Source organism: Amborella trichopoda, chromosome 8 (assembly GCF_054954075.1).
Source record: "Amborella trichopoda isolate Santa Cruz 75 chromosome 8, AtrichopodaSantaCruz75HAP2 v2.0, whole genome shotgun sequence".
NCBI lineage: Eukaryota > Viridiplantae > Streptophyta > Magnoliopsida > Amborellales > Amborellaceae > Amborella > Amborella trichopoda.
This window is the reverse complement of record NC_142343.1, coordinates 24,873,984-24,898,864: the sequence shown is the minus strand read 5'-3', so window position 1 is coordinate 24,898,864 and position 24,881 is coordinate 24,873,984. Positions and strand designations below refer to the sequence as shown.

The window sequence follows — 24,881 nt, the reverse complement described above, 5'->3', positions numbered from 1 at the left end:
ATAGCAAGTCTGTGTGGCGAACACTATTCATTTTCACCTATTGCCGTTTTTTAGCTTTTTCCTATATATATATATATATATATATATATATATATATATATATATATATATATATATATATATATATATATATATATATAGGAAAACACTACGCAATGCCTATAGGCAAAATGAACGGTGATTTCGCTTATGCTCATCACTGTCCAAAGTTCATCGTACGGTCATAGTTGTCTGGTAGTACGTCATTTTTCTTCTTTTTTTTCTACAAATCGAAATGATCTTAAATTTGGACCGTGTGTTCATCAAAATAGAAGAATCTAATAAAAATATATAAAAATAATAATTCGTAAAATATAAATTGACCAAAATACCCCTAAAAATTTACGGGAGTATTTTGGTCAATTTATATTTTACAAAATATTTTTTTCATACTTTTATTTGGTTCATCTCATTAATATGTACAACTCTCCAAATTTCAGATCATTCTGATTTATATAAAAACAATTAAATTTGAAACACTACTTGACAATCGTGTCTATGTGATGAACTTTGGACGGTGATGAGCATAGGCAAAATCACTGTTCATTTTCGCCTATTTTATCATTGTACTTAACAAAATTTGGACATTTATATACTCTTTTTTTATACATGGAGCTTTTTTTAGTAATGATATTTTTTGTTATCATAAGGGTTATGACATCATCTACATGAGATGTGACATCACCCACATGATGCATTAAATGCCACTAGTGTGCTCCATGTAGGTGATGTCACACCCCATGCGCTAATGTCACACCTCTACTAATGACCAAAAATACCATTACTAAAAAATGCTTCATGTAGAAAACAAGGGTATAGAAGTGTCAAAATTTATTGACTACAATTATAAATGTTCTATTGTGTAAGCACCCTAACATAACCCAAATATATATATGGAAATCATTCATATAGAGCCAAGACTCTAAACAATCAAATTTGAGCCCACCTAAAAAATTTCACTAGAAGAGGTTGGTTTGATGCCCAAATATCCTCAAATTGACCATCTCAACATCAAGATGCATCGACATGAGAAAAAAAAGGATTTCAAGTTTTGGAAATAGTGCATCTTGTAATGTATTTTTGGACCGTCAATTTTTAAGTTTTCATAGATATGCTTGATCTAAACTTTTTTTGGAGTTGTAAATTTTATAATTAAAAATAAAAATAATATATATATATATATATATATATATATATATATATATATATATATATATATATATATATATATATATATATATATATGTGTGTGTGTGTACGCGCGCGCGCACGCATGCGAGTGAAAATATTTATACAGAGCATCAACCTTATCTCATAAAAGTAAGGTCTGAATAAGATGTTCTAGCTTTGAAGAACCCTTTAATTGATCTTCTTGATGCTACGGTATATAAATATGAGTAAAGAAAAAATTTCAAATCCTAAAAACAATGTTTTGTAACACATTATCTGCACTTTCTGGGTGGTGAAGATGAATACCAACTCTGATGGATGCTGTCCAAGAAGAATGGGGTTCATCTCAACCACCCCTTCTCGAGAAGGGGTGTTGGATGCACCTAAGAAATGGTATATAGTATTATAGCATGCACATGAGGTATATGGATTCCCACTCCTCAATTATTTCTTAGCCAGTTGTGATGACAACAAGTGGTGCGTAGAAAAGAGTTGGAGTGACGAAACAGGTATTAGGTGAGCACGACGTAAGGATGTGTGGCTGGACACAACTCAGTCTCCTTTGGACTCAACCTAATCTAAACCACAACCACCCACATATATATATATATATATATATATATATATATCAAAAAAAACCTCTCATTTTAAGTACTCTTAAGAATAACTCTAATTAGAAGCTCTTTTCTTCGAGGCATTGTGGCACGTGTATATAACTAGGCTGCCATTTTCTTTGAGACAGTGTAGCATATGTAAATAACTAGGTTGCCTTTATTTTTTTTTAGGCGCCGTAGTACATGTATATAAGTAGGTTGAATGCTTCCACTAATTAGACCCACGTACATGTATTAATACCTAATAACAACATTAATAAAAGGATAAGGTTTTGGTGAGTCAGCCGCCTTACCACCATGTGGTCACTTGTCTATCTAGTGTTTGTCTCTAAGATGGATGTTAAAAAATGTTACATCCACTAAACGTTAAACTGGATAGTGAAGGAAGGAATTCAAAAAATAATATTTGTATTTAAAAAAAAAAAATTCCAAATTTACGTCATCATCATAGTTAAGATTATTGAACTCTAAAATTTTCAATCAAAAATACATTTTTGAGATATATTTTGTAGGGAGAGCGCACAAAAATGGCATAAGTCAGCCAACTCGCCTAACACTTTTCCATAATAAAACATTGGGATGCTAGGTTGAATGCTTAATAATAAAATAGTGGGATGCTTGTTGAATGCTTCTACCAATCAGAAAGCACGTGCCTCTCTGTCTCTACACTCACTACTGCATCTCTCTCTATATATATATATATACGCTCAGTACTACATCTCTCTCTGTATATATACTCACCACTACATCTCTGTCTCTCTCTATAGGTAGATACTCTCACTACTATATCTCTGAACTCAACATGAGATTGGATCTCCCTGCTCAGGAGAGATGATGCCGGCCAATCTCTCTGACACATGGCCGGCATCATCTCTTCTAGGCCGGGACCATCCCATCACACACACATGATGCCTCCGTGTGCACTCATCCCACAATGTGCATGATCCTACATGTTGATGCGGCCTCAAGCAAAGTATAATCTTCTCTTTCTTGTTTTGATATAAGTACAGTATAATCTTCTCTTTCTTGTTTTGATTTACTTCGAACAGGGTACTATTCTCAGCTTTCATAGAAATGAATTTAGGGTCTGAAATACATTTTATGTCACTCCATTTGTATTTTGTCTTTAGATCCTTAATTTCACTGCTCAAAAAATAGTGTAGATCTTATGGAACTAAAATGAACGGTCCAAAACCCAAATTAAAATAAACTACTTAGGAGTTTTTTTTTTTTTTTTTTCGATTGTGGCTGTCGAGCTTATCTACCTGTAAAATTTTGTCTAAAAGCCATGTCTAAGATTTATTTATTGAGGAGAACCCATTTGAATAGGCACACACCAAAACTCCATGATTTCTTATATTTGCTAGCTAGCAAGGATCGCCCCAACCACCTCAATGTTGAAGCATCAAGTGCCTTGGAGTTGTGTTAAGGGCTCAGATATACAAGCAGTTATTTTCTCATATGATCTTCCCTTTGTCGTGGATCATCTCATATACATTTTTTATTGATAGGGGTGATGAACCAGATCATCATTTTCTGAGAAGATACGAGATGGATTGGTTGCTATAGATTCAACACCTCCAAGACGTCTATTATTTCAGTCATGCTGGCAAAGGAGGAGAGAGATAGAAAGAGCAGCTGAGTGATGCCTTTGCTCTGAAAGGCCTTGTCGGCTCAGTGATGCCTATGCTCTGAAAAGTAACAAAAGAGAATCATTTCATTTGGGACCAAAGCCCTTTTTATTTTTATTTTTTGGGGTGAGCATAGATATGTTTGACACGAGCTAACCTAAATGCTGCTAGCCGCTAGCCTCCTTCAAAAGTGTTAATTCAGTGGGGATTTGAGTCCCTATCATTTGGTAAAAATGGAGTCAAATATCTTATCATAGGGCTTGACAATACTATCGCGAAGACAGGGACCCTTCTCTATTTTCCAAAGGTGGATAGGGTAGAAGGTTCAACGTTTTTATCCAAAAATTGTACACAATGAGATCATTATTTACAACCATCCGAAGTGAAACTTGTTAGCTTCGGTATATGACAAAGTTTAAGAAAAAAATTTTGAAGCTTGAACTTGGTCAATGGAATAAATGCAACTATTTAATTCTTATTCAATTGTCAAGATTAATTGTGATCACTTTATACCAAAATAAATAATTTCATGATGTATTTTTCCTTTTAACCTGTTAATAATGGCCATTCATAAAGTCTCCTTTCAACATTCTTGAAGCTTTTAATAGAGGAAAACGTTTATTGCCCGCATATAAACTTTTAGCCATCCACCGTCTGTCTTAGTGATTGAAAGACTTTATCTTGCAATCACCACCGTCCAACTAAGTTGAATGGTGGGTGGCTCAAGTTACCATGCCGGCATCAATCTCTAATGGAAGGTTCAAAAACTCTATTGTTTCATCAATCCATACCAGGACTAGGCTGTTGTTAGAAAGGAGAAAACGAAAGCAAATACACAACTAATTGCAAGAATTGGGGGAAAAAAAGAAATATAGACGGATTCCCTTATGTTACCTACATTTATATAAAGAAAACGTTTACATAGAGCTTAGGCTCTAAACAATCAAATTAGAACCTATCTCAAAACTTTTACTAGCAGAGGTTGTTTTGATTCTCAAATATCATCAAGATACATGGACATGAAAAAAAAAATGGATTTCAAGTTTTGAAAATAGTGCATCTTATAATGCATTTTTGGACCGTCAATTTTTAAGATTATTAAGTTATCATAGATCTGCTAGATCTACACTATTTTTGAAGCTTTAAATTTTATAAATAAAGATGAAAATATATTTTAAGGCTATCACAAAGACTGGATGCAACATCCAGATCGCGAACAGTTGATTAGGCAGCAGTGGGGGGTGGCAGTCAATGGCTGCCTGATGTACAGAGTGTACAGAGTCACACATAAATGAAGGGCAGTTAAGGCGGCATTTGTTAAGTGGAATAAAGAGGTATTTCGAAGGTCTTAAGTACCTAATAGATAAGCCATGAAATTTGTGCTTGAAGCAAGTAGGCGATGCGAATCCATGGATCTGCTAGATCAACACTATTTTTGAAGCTTTAAATTTTATAATTAAAGATGAAAATATATTTTAAGACTATCACAAAGATTTCCAATATTGAAATCACATTTCTCGATACTATTTGAAGGTGTGTTTTACTTTGATTGTTTAGAGCCTCGGCTCTATATAAACCGCACCCTTTATAAAAAGGGAACACCTGATTTACAATTTACGACATATTTCCATTTATTTGAGAAAAAAGGATCGCCCATTTAAGATCTATATCAAATCTTACAAGGGGAAAGAACCCAAAATCGAGCAAAAACAACCAAAAAAAAAAAATATGAGAAAAAGGGAGCTCAACAGATGTCAAGTTTCGGCTTGAGCATCTCCTCCATTCATTTCGGGGGCAACTTAAAGGGTGTGGTTTGTATATGACCAAGGCTCTAAACAATCAAATTAGAGCCTACCTTTAAATAGTGTCGAGAAATGTAGTTCCAACACTGAAAATCTTTGTGATCGCTTTAAAATATATTTTCATTTTTATTTATAAAGTTTAAAGCATAAAAAATATTGTAGATTGACACATCTATGAAAACTTGAAAATCTTGAAAATTGACGGTCAAAAAATGCATTACAAAATACATTATTTTTAAAACTTGAATCAATTTTTTTCTCATGTCCATACATCTTGATGTCGAGATGATCAATTTGAGGATTTTTGAGCATCAAAACAATCTCGTCTATGAAAGTTTTGAGGGAGGGTCGAATGTGATTGTTTAGAGCCTCGGCTCTATATAAACTTTTCCCATAAATAAAAACTAAAAAAATGCACTATGTAAATCACGTCATAAAATTGAAAAAAGATCGTTCAATTTTAGGACAACTAGATCAAGTATTTAAATATTCAAAATATAATAATCATTTAGATATGGGAAAAGTTTAGATAGAGCCGAGGCTCTAAACAATCAAATTTGAGCCTACTTCAAAAATTTTATTAGAAGATGTTTTGTTACCCAAATATTTTCAAATTGATCATCTGGACATGAAGATGCATGGATATAAGAAAAAAATGGATTGAAAGTTTCGGAAATAGTGTATTTTGTAGCGTATTTTTGGACTGTTATTTTCAAGATTTTCAAATTTTCATAGATATGTCGATCTACACTATTTTTTAAGTTTTGAACTTTATAAATAAATATGAAAATATATTTTAAGACTATTACAAAAATTTCCAATATTAAAATTATATTTTACGATACTATTTGAAGGTAGGCTCTAATTTGATTGTTTAGAGCCTAAGCTCTACACGAACCGCACCCTCAATTAGATCAAGTATTTAAAATTCAACATATAATAATTATTTAGATATTCTTTAGTGGATCCCAAATTTCATATCAAAGTGACGAGTGGACACTATGCCCCAATCAATATACAGTGTGCACCCAGGGGACACAAAGGGTGGTCAAACGATACCATGGGACAGCTGGAAAGCTTTGAAATACTAGCAGATTTACGTACGTTGCACGTATACAAGTAGGACCGATGAAAGAGTCATAGAGTATTTTGAGTCATACAAAGTTGATTATACATTTTTAATAGGTACATGATACATTATCTAAAGTTAATGTAAGGGTTCATCTAAGGGTGGGGTTTGCATAAGGTTGCAACTTTAAAACAATCCAACTAAAATCGTACCACTAAATTTTATCATAAATGTAATTTTGATATAAAAAAATTTTACGATGGCTTGAGAATCTATTTTCAACTCAAATTATAAAATTTTATTCTCTAAAAATGGTTCAAATCAAGTAGATCTATAAATATATGAAAATTTTGAAAATGGACGGTCCAGATAATCTGTTGCAAAATATAGTACTTCTTGTACTCAAAATATTTTTTTCTTTTCATATTCGTACATCTCGATGTCAAGATAATCAATTATAAAGTTTTCCAACATTCAAACAGCCTTTTATAATAAATTTTTGAGGTGCATCTTTAATTCTACATTTTAATGTTGCAATCTTATATAAAAATTTTCTTTTCTCTAAACCATCTATCTATTTATCGAATGTTTATTAAGCTACAGTTAAGTTGTGAAAATGTGTCTCAAGAATAAAGGGGATGCTTTTTCTAGAGTGGAAGTAGGGAAGGAAGATAACCTTAATAAGAAGCAGTTTTGGGCACAATAAATGGATCCCCATTTAACTGCATTATCAATCTACAAATTCTTTCTGGTCTGTATTATCCTTCTATATCTCATTACATCAATGTGCGTGAATTATCTGACAATAATGGGTACTTGTGGATTAATGTTGTCGTGTGTGGGTGTAGGTATGTGTGTGTAGAGGGGGGTGCGGTGTGGGTGTGTGTATGTCGGTGTATGAAATTCAATTTAAAAAAAAAATCCATAAAAAAAGGGAACAACCCATCAATATGTTTTTAACAAACCGTAGATAATTATCTATTGGGTGTGTTTTGCATAAGGTTGCAACCTTAAACAATCCAAATAAGGTGCACCTCTAAATTTTATCATAGATGTGATTTTGATATAAATAATTCTTAGGATGGTTCGAGAATCTATTTTTATCTCTGATTATAAAATTTTAAACTCTAAAAATAGTTTAAATCAAGTAGATCTATAAAAATTTTGAAAATGGACGGTCGACATAATGTGTTGCAAGATATACTATTTCACGGACTCGAAATCTTTTTTTCTTTTTATATTCATACATCTCAATGAGGAGATGATCAATTAGAGGGTTTTTCAACATCCAAACACCCTTTTATGATGGATTTTTGAGGTGCACCTTTAGTTCTGCATTTTAAGATAGCAATTTTATATAAAAATTTTCCTTATCTATTACATAAATAACTTAAATATTTAGAAAATATATTTAAAGTGTCCTAAATAAAAAAAATCAAAATTATCATCTATTAGACTTTTAAGAATCTGCCTAAAATTTTCAGGAAAAGGTTTCTATGCTTCCCTTACCATCTAGCCGTTCAATTTTGATCAAGAGAGTCACTCACTGTTTGCTCTTAGATCCGATGTCTCAAATATTTTATTTTTAATTTTTTTATACAAATTGTATGAATATAAAATTTGGTACATGTCATCTTCTCATTGGGGTGCACTTATAAAAAATATTAAAAATAAATTTTCGATAAAATATAACGACCAAAATACCCCATACAATTTTCAGGGGTATTTTGATTATTTTATTTTATTGAAAATATTTTTTTTATATTTTTCGTTAGTGCGAGTTTAATAGAGGATTGGACGTACGAAATTTGGTGTCAAAATAATTTATAGAAAAAAATTAAAATTAAAATAGTATAGAGATATGACATTATGATTGGGGCAATCTTAGCCCTCCATTCCGAATGGAGGGTTGGATAAGGAGAAGTATATAAGTTTTATGTTGTAAGGAAGCATAGAAAGCTTGCCCGTGACTTTCAACTTTCTTCTCTCTTCCCTAGAGCTGGGTACACATCTCTCTCTCCATACCCCTCTTCCTCTCTCTCTACATAATCCTATCCCACTCACGCACCCCTCTCTAAATAAAATAGTAAAAGGAAAAACACTCTTGTGGCACTAAAGGATCAAAATAGAACTACTATCAATGGGTAAAATCCTAGAACAGGACTAGGTTTTTGGTGAGTCCACCTACTCATTTATTCATCCAAACTCTATCCAAGAGATAAATCTCAGATCTAAAAATTTATGAATTGAGAATCTCAACATTGATGAATATGCATATACAAAAGGAAAATAAAATTTAATAATGAAAAATAGCTTTTAGTGATGTCTTATTAACACAGTTCATTTTGAGTTTACGTGGGGCGACCAATTTTCCTTATCATGTTTAAGAAGGATGTGGGATGCCTAAGGGATGAACATGTAGAAATGTCCCTTGACGCATGAAACAAATTGCCCTTAGAAAATAGATGTGAGGCTAGATCCCCCACTCGGGGGTCCAATCCGTATCAGTCGGATTGGTTGGATCGGCAATTTGAGATTACCCATATAAGTTCTATTTTTATGAATCGGGCTTGGGCTCAAGTGGTTAGTAGTTGACATCAAACAATGCTACATCTCAAGTTCGATTCCTACCACTAAAATACCCAAAAAAAAAAAAAAAAAACTAGTAGTGTAGAATATGCAGTACATGATATACAAATCATATCACATAACAACTAGTTAAGTTGGCTACACCCGTGTTACTTCCTTTTTCTTTTTTTCTTTTTTTTCTTTTTTTTTTTGTTTTGGCTTTTTGTAATGGAACTTGAGATATAGAGATATTAAAGTAAACTGCTAACCACTAAACCCAATTCCTAAAAAAAAAAAAGTTAATGTCGACTTTGTTTGGTTTGTTTTTGGACAGACTTCAAAGATTTGAACCCCTACACCCTGATATGGCTGGACCCCACGGATGCAACCACAAGGTCACGGGTTTGAAACCTCCCCTTTCTTTAAGGTTCAAAAGTCAAAACTAATATAAATTTTTAAATCAATCACGCCAAGGGTCCACATGCTTTAGCCAAATGAAATGCCCAATCTTTGTGATATCACGTTGTGAGGTGTCGGGCTTTTATGTGGGGAGACTCGTATACGCCTACGCCCTTTATAAAATTTATCTAACACATGGATTTTGGATTCAAGATTTTAGGGGTCCATAATCTGGGCTATAGATGAATACTAAAAATAACAGATTAAATTTAAAAATAATTTTTTGAAATATTTTGACCCCTTTTATTTTACAGTTCGGCATGCTTTTAGGCAATTCCCAATTTAGGTAGGCGATTTTTCAATCATTGCACTGCGACGAAGCAAAATAATGACATTTTATTGTGTAATATGTGTGTTCGGTATAACTTTCCTATCCAATCAAGTTTACAAGACTGTTTTGCCTAAATTTTCCTCTCTGGCCTTGGTCATTGGCCGGAATCATACATCCTCATCCCAATAGATTAAACATATATGAAGATTAAACATAGATTAATTGAAATTTCTCTATTTTTTGTACATTAACAATATAATAGCATTCAAACCTCAGAATTTATGCTGCTGCCACCAAAAAAGACCAGATATGTATGCCTGACAATGAATGGATAGTATGCATAAAGTTCAGCATAGATTATTTGCACATAGAAATTAGAGCAAGAAAGGTAAGGGCTACATACAGAATTAACATTCAAGCGAAGCCAGTTACAAGTTCACCATGCAGTCAGAAAATAAGAAAGGACCAAACATTTAAGCCTGCTATAAAAAATTACAGTAAACCTAAGGCTGTATCGCATTACAATGAATAAAAGTTCGAACTTATGAATCTCAAAATCCCATTATTTTACATGCAAGTAGAAACCCCACAAGGAAGGAAATTGCCCACAAGGAAGGAAATTGCTGAGAATCACTACCAGCAAACCACTGATTCTCAGCAAACCAACTAATCCTCATCAAGATGTCCATGGTCCTCCCCAAAGTATTTATCAACCAACTCATTTGCCATGCTTCTCAAATGTTCATTTTCATGGAACTGAAACCTCTCCATGGCGTCAATCCCATCCTCCCTCTCCACAAGCTTTGGGCCCCGACCATTTGGCAAACCACGCATGACCTGTGTTAACAAGGAAGTTAGTAGATGCTATTTACATTAAGGCCAAGATTTTTATAAATCAGCCGACTCATATATACACATGCATTCCCCCTCTAAATTCCATCTTAAAGAAGGATTTTTCATTCAAATTTTTAGAGATGGTCGAGGCTAAGGTGATCATCAATATGAAAAAAGAAAAAGAACAAAATTTTTATAGTTTAGAATGTAAATTTTAGTTTGGTGCACTTTTCATAACATCAAGGGTTAGAGGGCTCATGCATTCACTGAATCAGAAAGCTTTTCCTTACATAGATCCTACAAGGCTAGAGTTAAATGACAAAAAATATGTTGCTTGTGAAATGCATGAAAATAAGGGATGACCATTGCATGACGTGAAGTAATTTAGTTATCATTGTAACTAATTTGTATGAAGTAGGTCCATATTCCCAAATCCTGAGTATCCAAAATCCTGGATATAAAGTTAGAAAAGAAAAGGGCCTTTGTGCTGGTTTTACATGTTGCAAGGTTCCATCCAGAAAACAGAACAAGATGCAAGACCACAGGCAATACTCGCAAAGCAAAGTCCACATATTTGATGCGATTTCAAAATCACTTGTAAGCTGTGTTCACGAAAATGGAATGCTACTAATTCGCCATGGGCTGATTCGGGCGATTCCAAGTCGACTTTGCAATTTGTAAAACTCAGCTTGTAACCATCACAATGTTAGTGTATAAGAAACCAATACACATGAAAGGGGTGCAAAGGTGTACAAGACTATGCATAAAATTTTAAAAATTCAACAACTCACTTGATTCACAACTCTTGAAATGAAAGTTACAGCAGGGTAGCTGCTTTTACATGAACATAAAGGCTTCAAAATACACTTAGAAAATGAGGATACAACTCTATCTAGGTCCCTTACACTTTAACAAGTCTATCTTCAAAGATAGAACTCAAGACTAGACATATACTATGCTCACTTGAAAATTCAGCAACATTGAACTTTAAAAAGCCAAATTATACATCAATAATAACATGAAAATTCATCAAATCAAAAACTCAATTACATGAATATGTGATTGCTCAAGTGTAGTGTGCATCATAGCCAATATGCCAATGGGAGAGATGCGATGGCTAGTCTCAAATTCGGTGCCAATTCATCATCTATGAATAGAAGCCAAGCATGTTGACATATACTCATCAAGCATGGAAGGTTTTCACATGAATTTACAGATCATACAAATGGAAAAAACGTGGGACCAATCCGGATGCTAAGAATGCAAAATCGAATCTAGTTTTCTCACATAAGTCTTTTAGAAAATTGACAGTTTCCCCTTGTGAAAACGAACTTTTAATGACACAATAAGGTGATCTAGCTCATTGATTTGAGTTAGACATAACTCAGAGAAATCAGTGAATGAAGCTTTGAAAAATCGATGCATAAAACCAAAGAGAACTATCTCAATTTGTTCATAATTGAACATAGATCAGCAAGTGAACAAATGGATGATCAAAGGACAAAATGATGATCAATGATCATCATATAATGCTGCTGGAATTGCAGCACTATAGCATAGAAATGATATATTAAAAGGAGGTATGATAGACGCTTACTCAAATAAGGAAGGTCCCTTGCTAGTTGATCATTGGATTGAACTATGGAACTTTGATAACCATTAATGGAAATCAATTCACCCTTGAAGATGGCTGCTCTCTTTCATGGTTGAAGATGAGTTTCTAGAGAGAGAAACAAAGGATTGGGTGTGCCAAATTATGGAGGGAGAGAGAGCTACGGCATGCCACTTTTGGGAGACAATTGTAGTGAGAGTAACTAGTTACTTGAAATAAGTTTAAAGGCAGTATTTATACGCATTTCAAGGCACATGGGATGAGATGCTTCTAGATGATGAATCATGGCCCTCCATGTCTTCTACTGAAGGCTACAAAGAGAAACTTGATCCTAGTCCACCATCCACCATCTTGATGTGAGGCATGGATTCAATACCCTTATCCTCCCTTTAATTCCCTCCAATTTCTCTTGGTATAAAAAGCCCTTTAATTCCCTCCAATTTCTCTTGGTATAATAAAGCAATAAAACCATCATCATGGGTATGCCATTATGGTCTTTTGACCAAAATTCCAGCAAAATGAATAATTCTAAAGTTCCCTCCAAATCTCTTAAGCATGTGGGATCAATACGATCATGCCACATAAAGCAAGTGGTTAAGTGCACAATGAGTAAAATCCCTTAGGGTTAGGATTAATATTTCAAACCCCATACCCCTTCTAGAATGTCCCACACATATGCACTAACCCACGTTTTTTTGGGTGAGTTAATGGGGAGTGGGCCCCTACCCTTTGTAGGAATTGAGCCTAGGACATAGCATTGCAAATCGTCAAGCGCTACCCAATAAGTCAGTAGGGATTTGGGCCCTCCCCTTCGGTGAGAATGGAGTCAAAGACCTCACCATGGGGCTTGGCAATACTACCGCCAAGGCCCCAGGCCATTCTCAAAACTTGCACCAGCCGGGTTAACCCACTTCCTTTAGGCATTCAACAGGTGCCTAAAAGCAATTTTTCAAATAATCCAATTTAATGGAGAAAAAAAAATGCATGGATAAAGACGGAATAACTAACAATAAATAATTGAAGACATCAAAAGCCCCATATATAAAGGCAAAGCAACCTTGCATGCGTTGCTGCCCATTTTCTTAAAGATCTTAAACGGTCCTGCATGGCGAGCATTCAACTTATTGCACTTGCCCGCATGATGCCTCTCCTTCCTAAGATAAACCATAACCAAATCATCCACATTGAACTCCTTGACGTGACGATATTTGTATGTTGCTTCTTTATACTTGGCTGTATTGGCTTCCAAATTTGCTTGTACATGCTCATGGACTTCTTTCATCTGCTCAACCAACTCATGAATAATATTATGACCCTTCCCATTTCTAGATAGGAAATAAAATCTAGTGAATGGGAAGGGTTCTTTCCATTTACCACTTTAAACAGACTCTTACCAATCGACCTACTACGAGCATTCTTACAAGAAAATTTGGCTTGAGGTAGCGCTACATCCCGCTGCTCCTTCTTTTCCCCCACACTACTTTTGAGAAGATTCCAAAGAAGATGATTTACCACTTCAGCTCTGCCCATATGTCTGTGGGAGATAGGCATTACCGAATTGTAATCGAGTATCCAATTTCTTGCACAAAATTCCCAAAACTGGCTAAGAAACTCGGTACCCCGATCTGAAGTGATTGCTTTTGGAATATCATGCAATCTCACTACTTCTCTGAAGTACAAATCAGCAACATATGTAACAACCAATCTCGTTTTACAAGCTATAAAATGAGCCATCTTTGCAAATCTATCCACTACCACAAATATAGAATCCATAACTCTAAGACTGCGGAAGACCCAACAAAAAATTCATACTAACATCCTCCCAAGGTGCATTAGGCATAGGGAGTGGACAATAACGCCCAATGTTATGTCGTTGCCTAGTAGCTAGCTGACAAGTATGACACCTATATACAAACCAAGTAACATCCCTTTCCAATTGTGGCCAGAAATATTTAGACTTGTTTTGTCTTGTCCAAAATGTCATTTGAAAAAGTCCACCATGACTTCCTCCATGAAGCTCTGCTATAAGAGTCTCTCTAAGGGAACCTGAGAGCATACATAGATGATTTCCTTCGAAGAGAAATCTGTCTTGAATAAGAAAATCCCCACGTCATGGCACAAAACCCATATCTCCTTGAAATTGACATCATCTACACAACGTTTGTCCATAAATATAAACCCTATAATGGTGGTTGTCATGGTAGCCAACAAAGTTGTTCTCCTACTTAGAGCATCTGTCACTCTATTTTGATTGCCTGCCTTATATCGAATGACAAAAGTAAACTCCTGAAATAGGCTACCAACCGAGCATGTCACTAATTTAGCTTATTTTCCAATTAATGTTATTTCAGTGCTTCATGATCTAAGAACAAAATAAACTGACTCTAGATCAGATAATGATGCCTATGCCTCAAAGCTTGAATAATAGCATAAAAATCCACCACATAAGTGGCGTATCACCGCATCATTTATCTTCTCACTGAAAAGGCCATTGGATACCTTCTTGACTCAACATCACACGAATTCCGACGTGCGAAGCATCACAATCCAGTTCAAAAACTTTGTCAAAGTTAGGACGAGCAAACACAGGTGCCTCGATCACCTTCTGGTTCATCAATTGAAAGCTTCTCTCAGCCTCATCCATCCATATAAATGCCCCTAACAGATGCTAAATCGGACTAAAGCCCTTGATAAACCTTCTCTAAAAAGTAGCCAAACCATAGTTGTTGGAGGCAAGAGCGGGACCGGGTGTGGTTCGGGATTCGCCGAACTGCCCTATAGCGGCAGCTCCCTGGGGTTAGGATCGGTGTCCCAACAATGAACAAGACATGGCACGAGATCCTTAGGTTTATGGGAGCGAGATCCAATGTCAATGGGTTCGATGTTTTGACTAGTAGGAATCTAAGCTCCACGATACAAAAAAAAGAGGTTGTAAGTAGAGCTAGTACGAGTTCCCTTGGTTAAGGAATCAAGGTTTAAGTATGTCATATAACAGGATTCCTCATGTTCTAATATCGAGATTCTTAAAGTATAGGAATCAAGGTCTTCAGCTGATTAGCCCCGAGGTCCGCAAGTGCCATTTACTAGAAATCCCTTATCAAGTGCCCCAGCCCTTAGCAATTGATTTATTTATTTTTGCGTGAATAACAACGGATTAATTATGTAGCTCTATAAGTCGGTCTTTCTTATGACCACTACATCTTCAGGCCATGACACAAGTTTGGCATGCATCAGTCCCTCTATGTCCCTGGCAACCTAGATACCTACCACTCAAGCGTCATCTTCTTCGAATGTAGTCTCTTCTACTTCTATTGTTTCTCAAAGGCTCGCTCTTCAAAGAGGCAAGAGGAGAAGATGAACTTCTCTCTCTCTCTCTCTCTCTCTCTTTCTCTCTCTCTCTCTCTCTCTCTCTCTCTCTCTCTCTCTCTCTGACTTATGTAAAAGAAGCTTTTTAAAGCTTAAAATGAAAGCATATATTCACATCTCACAATTGTAATCAGATTTAAGACTCTAAAACATTAGGACATTATAAATATAAGATTTTAAATGAAATATATATTCTCACAACTAAGAGGATGGCTTAAACAATAGAATTTAATAAAATAATGAGTCACTCTAGACTATGCCGAGTTCATGCTATGCGAAAAAGGGACTGGATTTTAACATCATGGAACTTATGATTCCTAAATAATGGGAACTTTGGACAATGGCAATCTCTAACCTAGTATCATCCATTACTGAAAGAGAATCCACAAACATGGAACTCAAGATTTTAATATATCAAAACCCTGGACCATGGTTGATGGGAGCGAGAATCTATTTAGAAATAGAACTGGATTCCAATGATGGATGGAACATGGTCTCATTTTTTTGGGAGCGAGATCACAAAATCGAAAAAACAGGGTGAGCGAGATCCCAAAATCGAAAAAACGGGGTCCCTACAAGAACCCTTGCAGGAACCGTGGGATCGAGGTTCCAGAGCAGGATCGTCACCCTACCCACAAGGTTCCCTTAACTATGAGCCAAACAATGAAAACTGCGAACATCATGGACTGTAACATGACTTGATTACTACGACCTTCTACTTTGATGCCCTAAGCTGAAACGACAGAACCAAGAAAAACCAGACTGCATATAATAAAATCACACTTCTTTAGGTTCACATACAACCGCAGCTTCTGAAACAAATCAAAAAACTAATAGCAAGTACTCCATATGCGCTTGCTCACTGGTGACGTAAATGAGTATGTACTATGTCATCAAAAGAGACCACAACAATCCTCCTAATAAAAGGCTTAAATACTTGATTCATCATACAAATAAGGTGATGGGAGCATTAGAGATGCCAAATGTCTTGAACACCGTGTTCCACTCATCCCCTGGCCGAATATGGATCTGATAACACATACTCCGCAAAATCTATCTTCGGAAAAACAATAGCATGAGAAGACGAATCCCATAGTGTCCAAAGACATGGATAATGCAAGTGAACGATCCTGGGGCTGAGGAGGTCTTCACCATGTGGGTTTGACTCAGGATACGATTGAGGAGGCTTCAATCAGGATATGATTGAGGAGGCTTCAAAGAAAGCTTCCTGATTGACAAAGGAGAAGGGAGATAGAGGAAGAGGAGGAAGAGGCCAAGATGGAAAAATTTGAGGAGGGTATTGTATATTAAAGAGGCTGATAATTCTGATAATGATTGATTGGAATCCAAGGAAGGTGCTTGGGACAAAGTCAATGATTATGAAGAAGACAAAAGATTAAAGACTAAATGTTTGTCTCACATTATTTTACTCTATTTATTTTTACTATAATGTTTATTGGAAGGCATATGTCTATGAACTACGGACTTGTGGTCGTCGCATTGTAATTCAGTAATTGGGTACTTTTTGGCATTGCACCTGTCATGGAGGATTGAGTGAACATATTTACCCATATGGCATTGATATTTTGATTTTGGACAAGACATCACTTTTATCTTTTACTGTTCGAGGCTGTTAGTTCAATCTTATATTTACTGATTTATTATGATTGTGCAAAGTGAATTCGTGATTTCAGTGTGTCTCCAGCTTTCACGCCCATATATATGTGCCTGAAATCATACATGTATATGGACAAATAACACACACACACACACACACATATATATATGTATACGTAATAATAATAATGCATATATGTGCTATTGGAGTGCACATATATAAATATGTGTCTAGGGCCCCTTGAAACCGAGGGGTATGCCTATCGCCTAGGCGCCAGTAGACCCTCGAAACCAAGCTGCCCAATGCTCTCTCTCTCTCTCTCTCTCTCTCTCTCTCTCTCTCTCTCTCTCTCTCTCTTTTTAAATATTTGATCCTTAACACCATGGAGAAACAAATCATGGTTCCTATATGAGCACAGAAAGAATGAGAACAGAATTAACTTACCATTTCCAAGAATTGCAATCCAAGTCTTGCTGCTTCAAGATCAGGAGATCTAACCAAACTGATAAATCCTGGAAGGCAGCCCCTGTCAACAAGCGAAACAAGGTGGTCCAGAATAAGGTTTGGTTGATGAGAACCTTCACTTTGAACAACACAGACATTCCCCAGTGCATAAGCCACTTCCTTTCTTATATCAAATGGCGCAGTTGACAAAAGATGGAGCAACAAAGGAAGAGCATCGGAAAAATATATCAACTGCTTGTGTGCTAAAGAGCCAGCAGCAATATTTGATAACACCCAAGCCGCCTCCTATACCCAGTGAAGATCTTGTAAATGACAAAATAGTTGGAATATTGTGAGAAAAAAATGGTTAAATGGAGCTTCCAAGTTACCTTCTTCAAAACCCGATGGTCACTACTCAAACATTTCACTAGCGCACCCATGACATTATCTGAAGCATTCAACACTAATTTTGATAAAATAAAAAAAGAGGCCGGAAATTTCGTGAGTCGTCAACAATGAACTAAGAAGTAGCAATAACTAGATAACACCTGTGGTACCATATCCTGCAGCGAGGACTTCATCAGCCACATGACTGTCACAAGCTACAAGATTGCCAATACTTCGCAAGACCTGGACATAAAAAACATAGTTACCCCGATATTAACTGACTTATCATATACGAAAATTTATCTCATAAAAGAATCACCTATAAGTTTGAGATCAATTCTAAAGAAAGCAGCAACTGACATTCAAGAGAAATCACAATCAACATGCAAAAGATCTAGCTAACATTTGCATAAATCGGACATCAAGTTGCAGAACCATTTCCTATAGAGGGGAAAGGATATGTTCCGCGTACAAGGATGTATCCAAAGTTTAAAAGAAAATATTTATTTTTTAAAATTAAATGCATGTATCCTAATTATTCCAATCAATCAGAAATTAATTGCTCAACTTAGTCAAAAACGAAAAAGCAATGTATGCTTCAACAAACATCATGGCTGGAGGTTTTCTTTTTCCTATTCCTTTTCTCCCCCCATCAAAGGGGAGGTATGATCATCAAAAGAGAGAAGTACCAATTTAGCAAGAGAAAACAAGAAATAAAACAAGCAGATCTCAAACTTCATAACAATTTCAGATATTCTACTGGATGTCCTAAAATCTGAAACTGAAAGATATCATTAAATGGGAAAAGGTGATCACATGGAACTAAGTCACTACATTATCACGACAAATAAGAAACTGATAGGATGTTACTCACCATTTCACATAGCAAGTGCATTTAAAAAACTTAAGAATTGGGTGGCATGTTGAATGCTGTGTCTACATTACCACCAACTTTTGCAACCAAGCATGAACTCATTTATGTACCTCATATATTGACTGCCTAGGTTGCAAATGACTAACCTTTCGTGATCGACTTTCCAAAACAACTAGAGAGCAAATATAGAGAGGTACAAGTTGAAAGGATGAACCCAACAATTGTTATTCTGAGGCCAAAGGAAAATTAGGCAACAGTCTTGTGCTTCATAGAGAAGAACATGCTCCAGAAAGATTTGCCAAAACTGGAAAGGTTGGAAAGACTGAGGTCATGACGGTGCAGTTGAGATCTTCATTATGGCCAGATGAGAAAAATAGAGCATGTCAAAGGCAATTCCTCTCTAATTCCAAATAGAGCGTGGAGAATGCATAAGTTATATACAAATAGAAATCCTCAGGTTTCATTTTAAAGGTGTGTGGTGTCATTACTGATGTCGATAACCTTTCAACATCTTATTGTATATGAAATTCATAAATTCATCAAACAAAAAATCTCAGTACATCATTCATGTAGCGTTAACTGCTTAATAAATAAGAGAATGACAAGGAAAGACTGCAGAATAAATTCAGATTCAGAACGAAACTGATGTGAGTTTGTGCCTCTATTACCGGGATGAGCAATTGTAAACATTCTGAAGCTGCTAGCCTTCCCACAAGAAGCTGAACAAGATCACTGTTTACCAACAAGCTAGTAGCAGAGTTTGAAAGAGCAGTAAGATAAACAACCACCCATGCCACTTCAGTAGCCAGCTCATCATCCCTGTTGTGTAAACTCCAATTATGTAATATAGGCATAAAGAAAAGCGAAGCATATTCATTCAGATACAAGACACATCTCTAGCTAACTAGCTCATGTAGACACATTGATTCATGAAAGAAGGAATTAATAACCGCAAATTTGGCATCATATATAAAAACTGCAATCGTAGTGTAGAAAAATTACAAATACCGAGCCTCAAATACCGATCATCCATAGAAACCGCTCGTGTAACAGCAGAGAAATTTGTTAGAAAGAAATATTACAATGAGAGAGAGATCTTGTAGGCACAAATCAGTTCCATTTAGTGGAGAAGAAAAGTGCCAAGATGCTAAACATACTGGCCAAAAGGGTAAGATCTCACTTTTCTTTCAGTAAAAACCTGGGTCCGATCAATGTTACACTTACGAATTGATGTTTCTCTTAACCTTCAAGCAGTGAAGACAACAGACCATGAAAATATTTTGACCGAGTCAAACAACGATTTAGAAAAGCCCATAGACCGACAGGAATAGTCCAGTTTAGCCAGCCGAAATAATATTTCCAAATAGAAAATATATTGCATTCTTGCAAACCGGATGGTTTGTCACAGCTGATTGTTGAACAATATTTGCAAATCAGCAATCAAAGTAGCTTAAATTGCTGAAAATATAGGAAACTAGATGTTTTTCTAGTAGAATGGTACTAAACAAACTCAAGAATTTCACTGATGAAAGAACCATCACTTGTTGATTCAAACTTCAGTTGTGGAGATTGTAAGGGAATGCACATTCCACTTTACAATGAGAAAAATCAAGTAGAACTATGAACCACAGTACAAAGGAAGATAGAAGTGAAAATGCTTATTTAGCTAGACTCAAAATGAAAAAACTTCTGTTGACAAGAGACATAAATTGGATGGTGGCATAACAGATATTATTTAGGAACTGCCAAGGAAAAATAATATGCCAATGAAATACATTGAAAGACAACAATGCTTCCACTCACGCTTTTTTCATGTGGCGAATAATTGCATCAAGGGCACCATTAATCTTTATTAGCTCTGTTGCAGCCCAAGGATGAGGCCCCTGAACATAAATCAACATAAAACTTTATGAACTCAAGAAAAACAGAACTTCAAATTAAGAAATCATGTGAATAAGAGAACAAATTTGAAATGGAATATAAACATCTCAAAGTTCATATTAATTGCAAACATTTTTCTGCTAGGGTCCCCAGTGTAGTCACCGAATTTGACTCAACTGTGTCAGAACAAGACTTGGCTGAGTTTGTTAAAAAATTACAAAGAAATTCAAAATAAGGTGAGGCTCATGGTGAGTGTCAAGGTTTGCCTCTAGACTCGTCAGGGAACCGATTGGAGACAACTCTGGGACTCCGGAGGAAACTCAGCAATATTTCCCTCGCTGCAATGAACAATGACTATGAAGTACACTGCAAGCACATGCACATAACTATTTTGTAATGCATCCTTCAAGATCTACCTCGCATCAAATCTAGAAGACATTGATCAAGGGCTTCAAGTGCTATGGAACTTCTAGCCATTTAGTGACAACCTTTCCATTCAGCAACAGCAGATCACTGAGGCCGACCTTTGTTAGTCTTGCAAGCAACCTCCTTTTTGCCTTTGCACCCAAGGGCCAGCAACCCCTCTTCCACCATCTCTTCCAAATTTATGTCTCGGTATCTTCTTGTCATTTGAACTGTCAGTAACCATTCCATGAATGATCCTCCATCTACCTCCGCAACCAAGCATTTTATTCCACCTAAATTGGTCGACCATAGACTTTCATTGCCAACTGTTCCTTGCATCCTCTTTATCCAGAGAGAGAGAGGTCGCCTGCCTTCCTCAACATACTTCAACCACGCACCCTTCATGTCCTCAATGGAGGAATCCGTAGTCATCCAAGGCTGCTGCTAAGGGCAGTCATGAGTGCTGTCCTTACCATCCCTATATCATAATTATGCCCATCTACTTAGTAGAGATCAGGTTAACCCCATCAACAGCAGAATGTACTAACTAAAAGATATATTCAAATCACCCTTAAAACCATAACCCAACTTGCTACTCAAAACAAGAGCCAACCTGAACCACTCTACCAACCTCAACACACCTTTAACAAAATACTGATATCCAACAATCCTGGAACATGGCATATTTATCTTCAGGGAAACCTCTACTCCAAATGAAATCTCACCCAGCAAACTTGTCTAGGAGGCTTTCTCTACCCACAAGGACATGATGTAAAGGGCATAGAGAGATCTCTACCCACAGAGACATGACGTAAAGGGTACAGAGAGGTGGATGATATCTCCCCGGAATTCACCATCTTTGAGCTACGTCATGGTTACAGGGATCGGGATCGAATCAGATCTGGATCAAGATGTGGACCACAGGATCGTGACAAGTAGGAAGCTCCTCCCAATTGTAGGGATAGTTGTCCACACACCCTAAAATCTAAGGATCCCTTTAACAATATGTGGGGTAGCTCAATCCAAAGTTAATCGCAATTGAATGATAAATTATACAAGACCAAGCTCCATCTGGTTAAAAATTTGGGCCCCTGAAGAAACTTAACTAACATAGTAATAAAGTACATACTGCTATATTGCAATACAATAATACACTGCCATACTATACTGCAATACTCCGCTATACCATATTCAAGAGTCCATGGTCTTACATTTAAATTTACAATATATATATATATATATATATATATATATATAGTATATACTACTATAAAATACCACATTGCTAGATTAAACTATACTTGCAATGCTATACTATTATACTATACCACACTGCTACACCGTATTACCGTTATACTGTACTACATTGCTATGGAATTTGGATACCTTGTAACTTAGTATCTTGATCCCTAATAGGACAGACCTAGATTCCAAAAGTTTAATAATCATGGAGAAGTAAGATTCCCTTCCTTAGAGTGTAGGAGGGAGATTCTCGAGCGGAATCGACCCTTAGGTTAGAAGATTCCGATTAGTATAACCAGCATGCCCTTCTCAAGGGAGGATACTTCATCTCCTTCCAACAAAAAACCATGCATGAGAAGCCCTAATAAAGGAACCTTGTAGAGGAAACTTATAGACAAACCGGTGATCTCTGCGGAAGTTTCCTTAAAACCCATTGAAAATTTTCAAGACAATCCTAATGGGCTCATTTCACATGCTTATTGAAGCCACCCACCCATCACTAGTGGGAAAATATATCATCCTAACCATGCAATGAAGAACCTATGCGATCATCATTTCCCACAATGAAGAACGACGTCCAGCAAGAGATTGAGGACCTTAACAGAAGGATCTCCAGGGAAGGAATACCAAAATAGGAGCGCAGAGGGCAAAGAAGGAAAGGCACAAGAGTCATGGACCACAAAACTCTGGAGGCAATAACCCAAGCACCATAGACCGTTGCAATGAATCAAGTGAATGCCCTAGACAGCTAACAGATGGCAGCCATAGTTGATCACTAGAGCAGATACAAGTACAAATTAGACATGTCAACAATGAGGCTCCAGCCCAAGAATTCTAATATAAATTCCAACTTCAGGGTGGTCCCAACCCATTCCAATCTCCTTAGCCCTTCCCACACCTCTAAATCGAACCAATGTGTCCAATATGAGCTTGCATCTAACCTCACTCCCCCCATAGTTTATCCTAGCTCTCTCTTACTCAATCTATGCAGTTATGACAAGCAGTATAAACTAATTTTCTCCCCACATGTGCCACTTGACCTAACCACACAACCGGACCTCGCTAGTCCTTAGACCTACCCATTCCCCACCCCGGCAACCTTCTCCCAACCAATCCAACCACATACACTAACCCTATCATGACACTACTACCTTAGCCTCATATGTGAACACCCAGTCCACCCAAACCATGTCACCCCAAACCATCCCTACCATCAGTCCCCCCTCCAACCTACATGCACTAACCCACAAAACTCACCACCCTTACCCTATTACCTCGCCGGACATTCTTACTATCCACAGCGTGTCATTAACACCCTCAACAATGCCCACCTCATGCAATAAAATTGCAATCCCATCCCGAGTTGGCCACAACATAGAGATCCCACCAGCCGGTTATAAATATAGTATGTCAGCAGGTATCATAAAGACTTGCATGGAGACAGACCTAGGATCGCCAGACACAACCCGCTTCTATCTCGCTAATAGAGGATGTAGCCTTATTGAACGGCAATGTGGCCACGCGAGAATGAACCGTCTACTAATCCCCATTTTCCAAAGATAAAACTAAAGATAAGAGAATCTGACATTTGACAAGTGAGCAAACATTGCCCCACCAGTCAAAATCCAAAGGAGGATAGACTTCAATTCCTAGATGAGGCCATGCATTGCATCCATGTCCACAACGTTGAATCTCCAATTTAGGCTTTAACCCATTACAATCCAACCCCATCAACTTTTCAGTTTCCTCTTACAACTTATATCTCACTCTTCTCTCTCTGGTATTTTCCTCTAACCCTTCATCCGCTGACCTCGGAAGCTCAACAAAGTCAATTGTCCTCATCTTTGATGGCACCAACCTCTTCTTTCCCCATCACGGGTGCACCCCCCAACCCTCTTCCTCTCTCTCACAACAGCTACCACACCTTTTTGACACCTTTTCTTGTCCACAAAAACCAATCGCTCATGCCCACCCCTACATTTCTCCACCACCTATACCATTCCCATGTATTCCTTCATGGAGATGGTATACCCAAGGGGCCCAGAGGTCCCATTCTTCACTCCACGTGAACAATTGTCCCTAGACTCCTTTTTCGATTGAACTGATTTTTGGTCACCTATGTTGGGATTCCTGGCCATTTAAAAGCCATATTAGCTCTGGATTGTTCATTGTAGACTGAAAAAAAATTATACATATGAGTACTCATCCTTTATTCAATTCCTGGTTTTAGTGGGACGTTTGGGCTTTATGTGCTTTAGAGTGGTTTATGACATGTCATGGAGACAGGCTTGGTCAGCAGTATATGAGATTTAGAGAATGATGGCAGCATGTGCTAGTGAACTATAGGACTCTAGCCTTCTTTTGTGGTTAAAAGTCCAAGGCTTGTGGAGTCAGATCCGCACCACGAGACTGGTTCCGGTTAATCCCAAGATGCATTTGCTAGTGTGGGTTCATGGACACCTCATTGAGGTCTGTTGAGTCTAGTGGTAGTTAAAGTTTATCAATAGTAGATGTATAGACTACGGTGTGAAGACTTGGGCGTGTAAGGACAAGGGCCTTAACTTCGACAATTCAACCATGGATTTTGGATGGCAT

General features: G+C 36.7%; 1 protein-coding gene and 1 long non-coding RNA gene across 20 annotated transcripts in view; one reads left to right on the top strand and one right to left on the bottom strand.

Moving 5' to 3' along the window:
• Nucleotides 1–2,449: 2,449 nt before the first annotated feature.
• LOC110006676 (uncharacterized) lies at nucleotides 2,450–3,985 on the top strand. The gene is made up of 2 exons (XR_002279808.2): nucleotides 2,450–2,796; nucleotides 3,335–3,985. It is a non-coding gene; the product is annotated as an uncharacterized LOC110006676 (long non-coding RNA).
• Nucleotides 3,986–9,997: 6,012 nt separating this feature from the next.
• LOC18427367 (importin subunit alpha-9) overlaps nucleotides 9,998–24,881 on the bottom strand; it is a 66,162-nt gene continuing 51,278 nt past the window's right edge. For 11 of the 19 annotated variants that reach the window (XM_020663095.2, XM_020663099.2, XM_088874411.1 and 8 more), the window contains 6 exons: nucleotides 20,562–20,641; nucleotides 19,427–19,577; nucleotides 18,046–18,127; nucleotides 17,887–17,960; nucleotides 17,498–17,803; nucleotides 9,998–10,460 (listed from right to left, as the gene is read on the bottom strand). In XM_020663095.2, the coding sequence (XP_020518754.1) occupies nucleotides 10,290–10,460; nucleotides 17,498–17,803; nucleotides 17,887–17,960; nucleotides 18,046–18,127; nucleotides 19,427–19,577; nucleotides 20,562–20,641 (864 nt within the window). In that variant the 3' untranslated portion in view covers nucleotides 9,998–10,289. The remainder of the gene's footprint in view (nucleotides 10,461–17,497; nucleotides 17,804–17,886; nucleotides 17,961–18,045; nucleotides 18,128–19,426; nucleotides 19,578–20,561; nucleotides 20,642–24,881) is intronic. The other 8 variants (XM_088874399.1, XM_006836419.4, XM_088874414.1 and 5 more) reach the window with 1 other exon arrangement.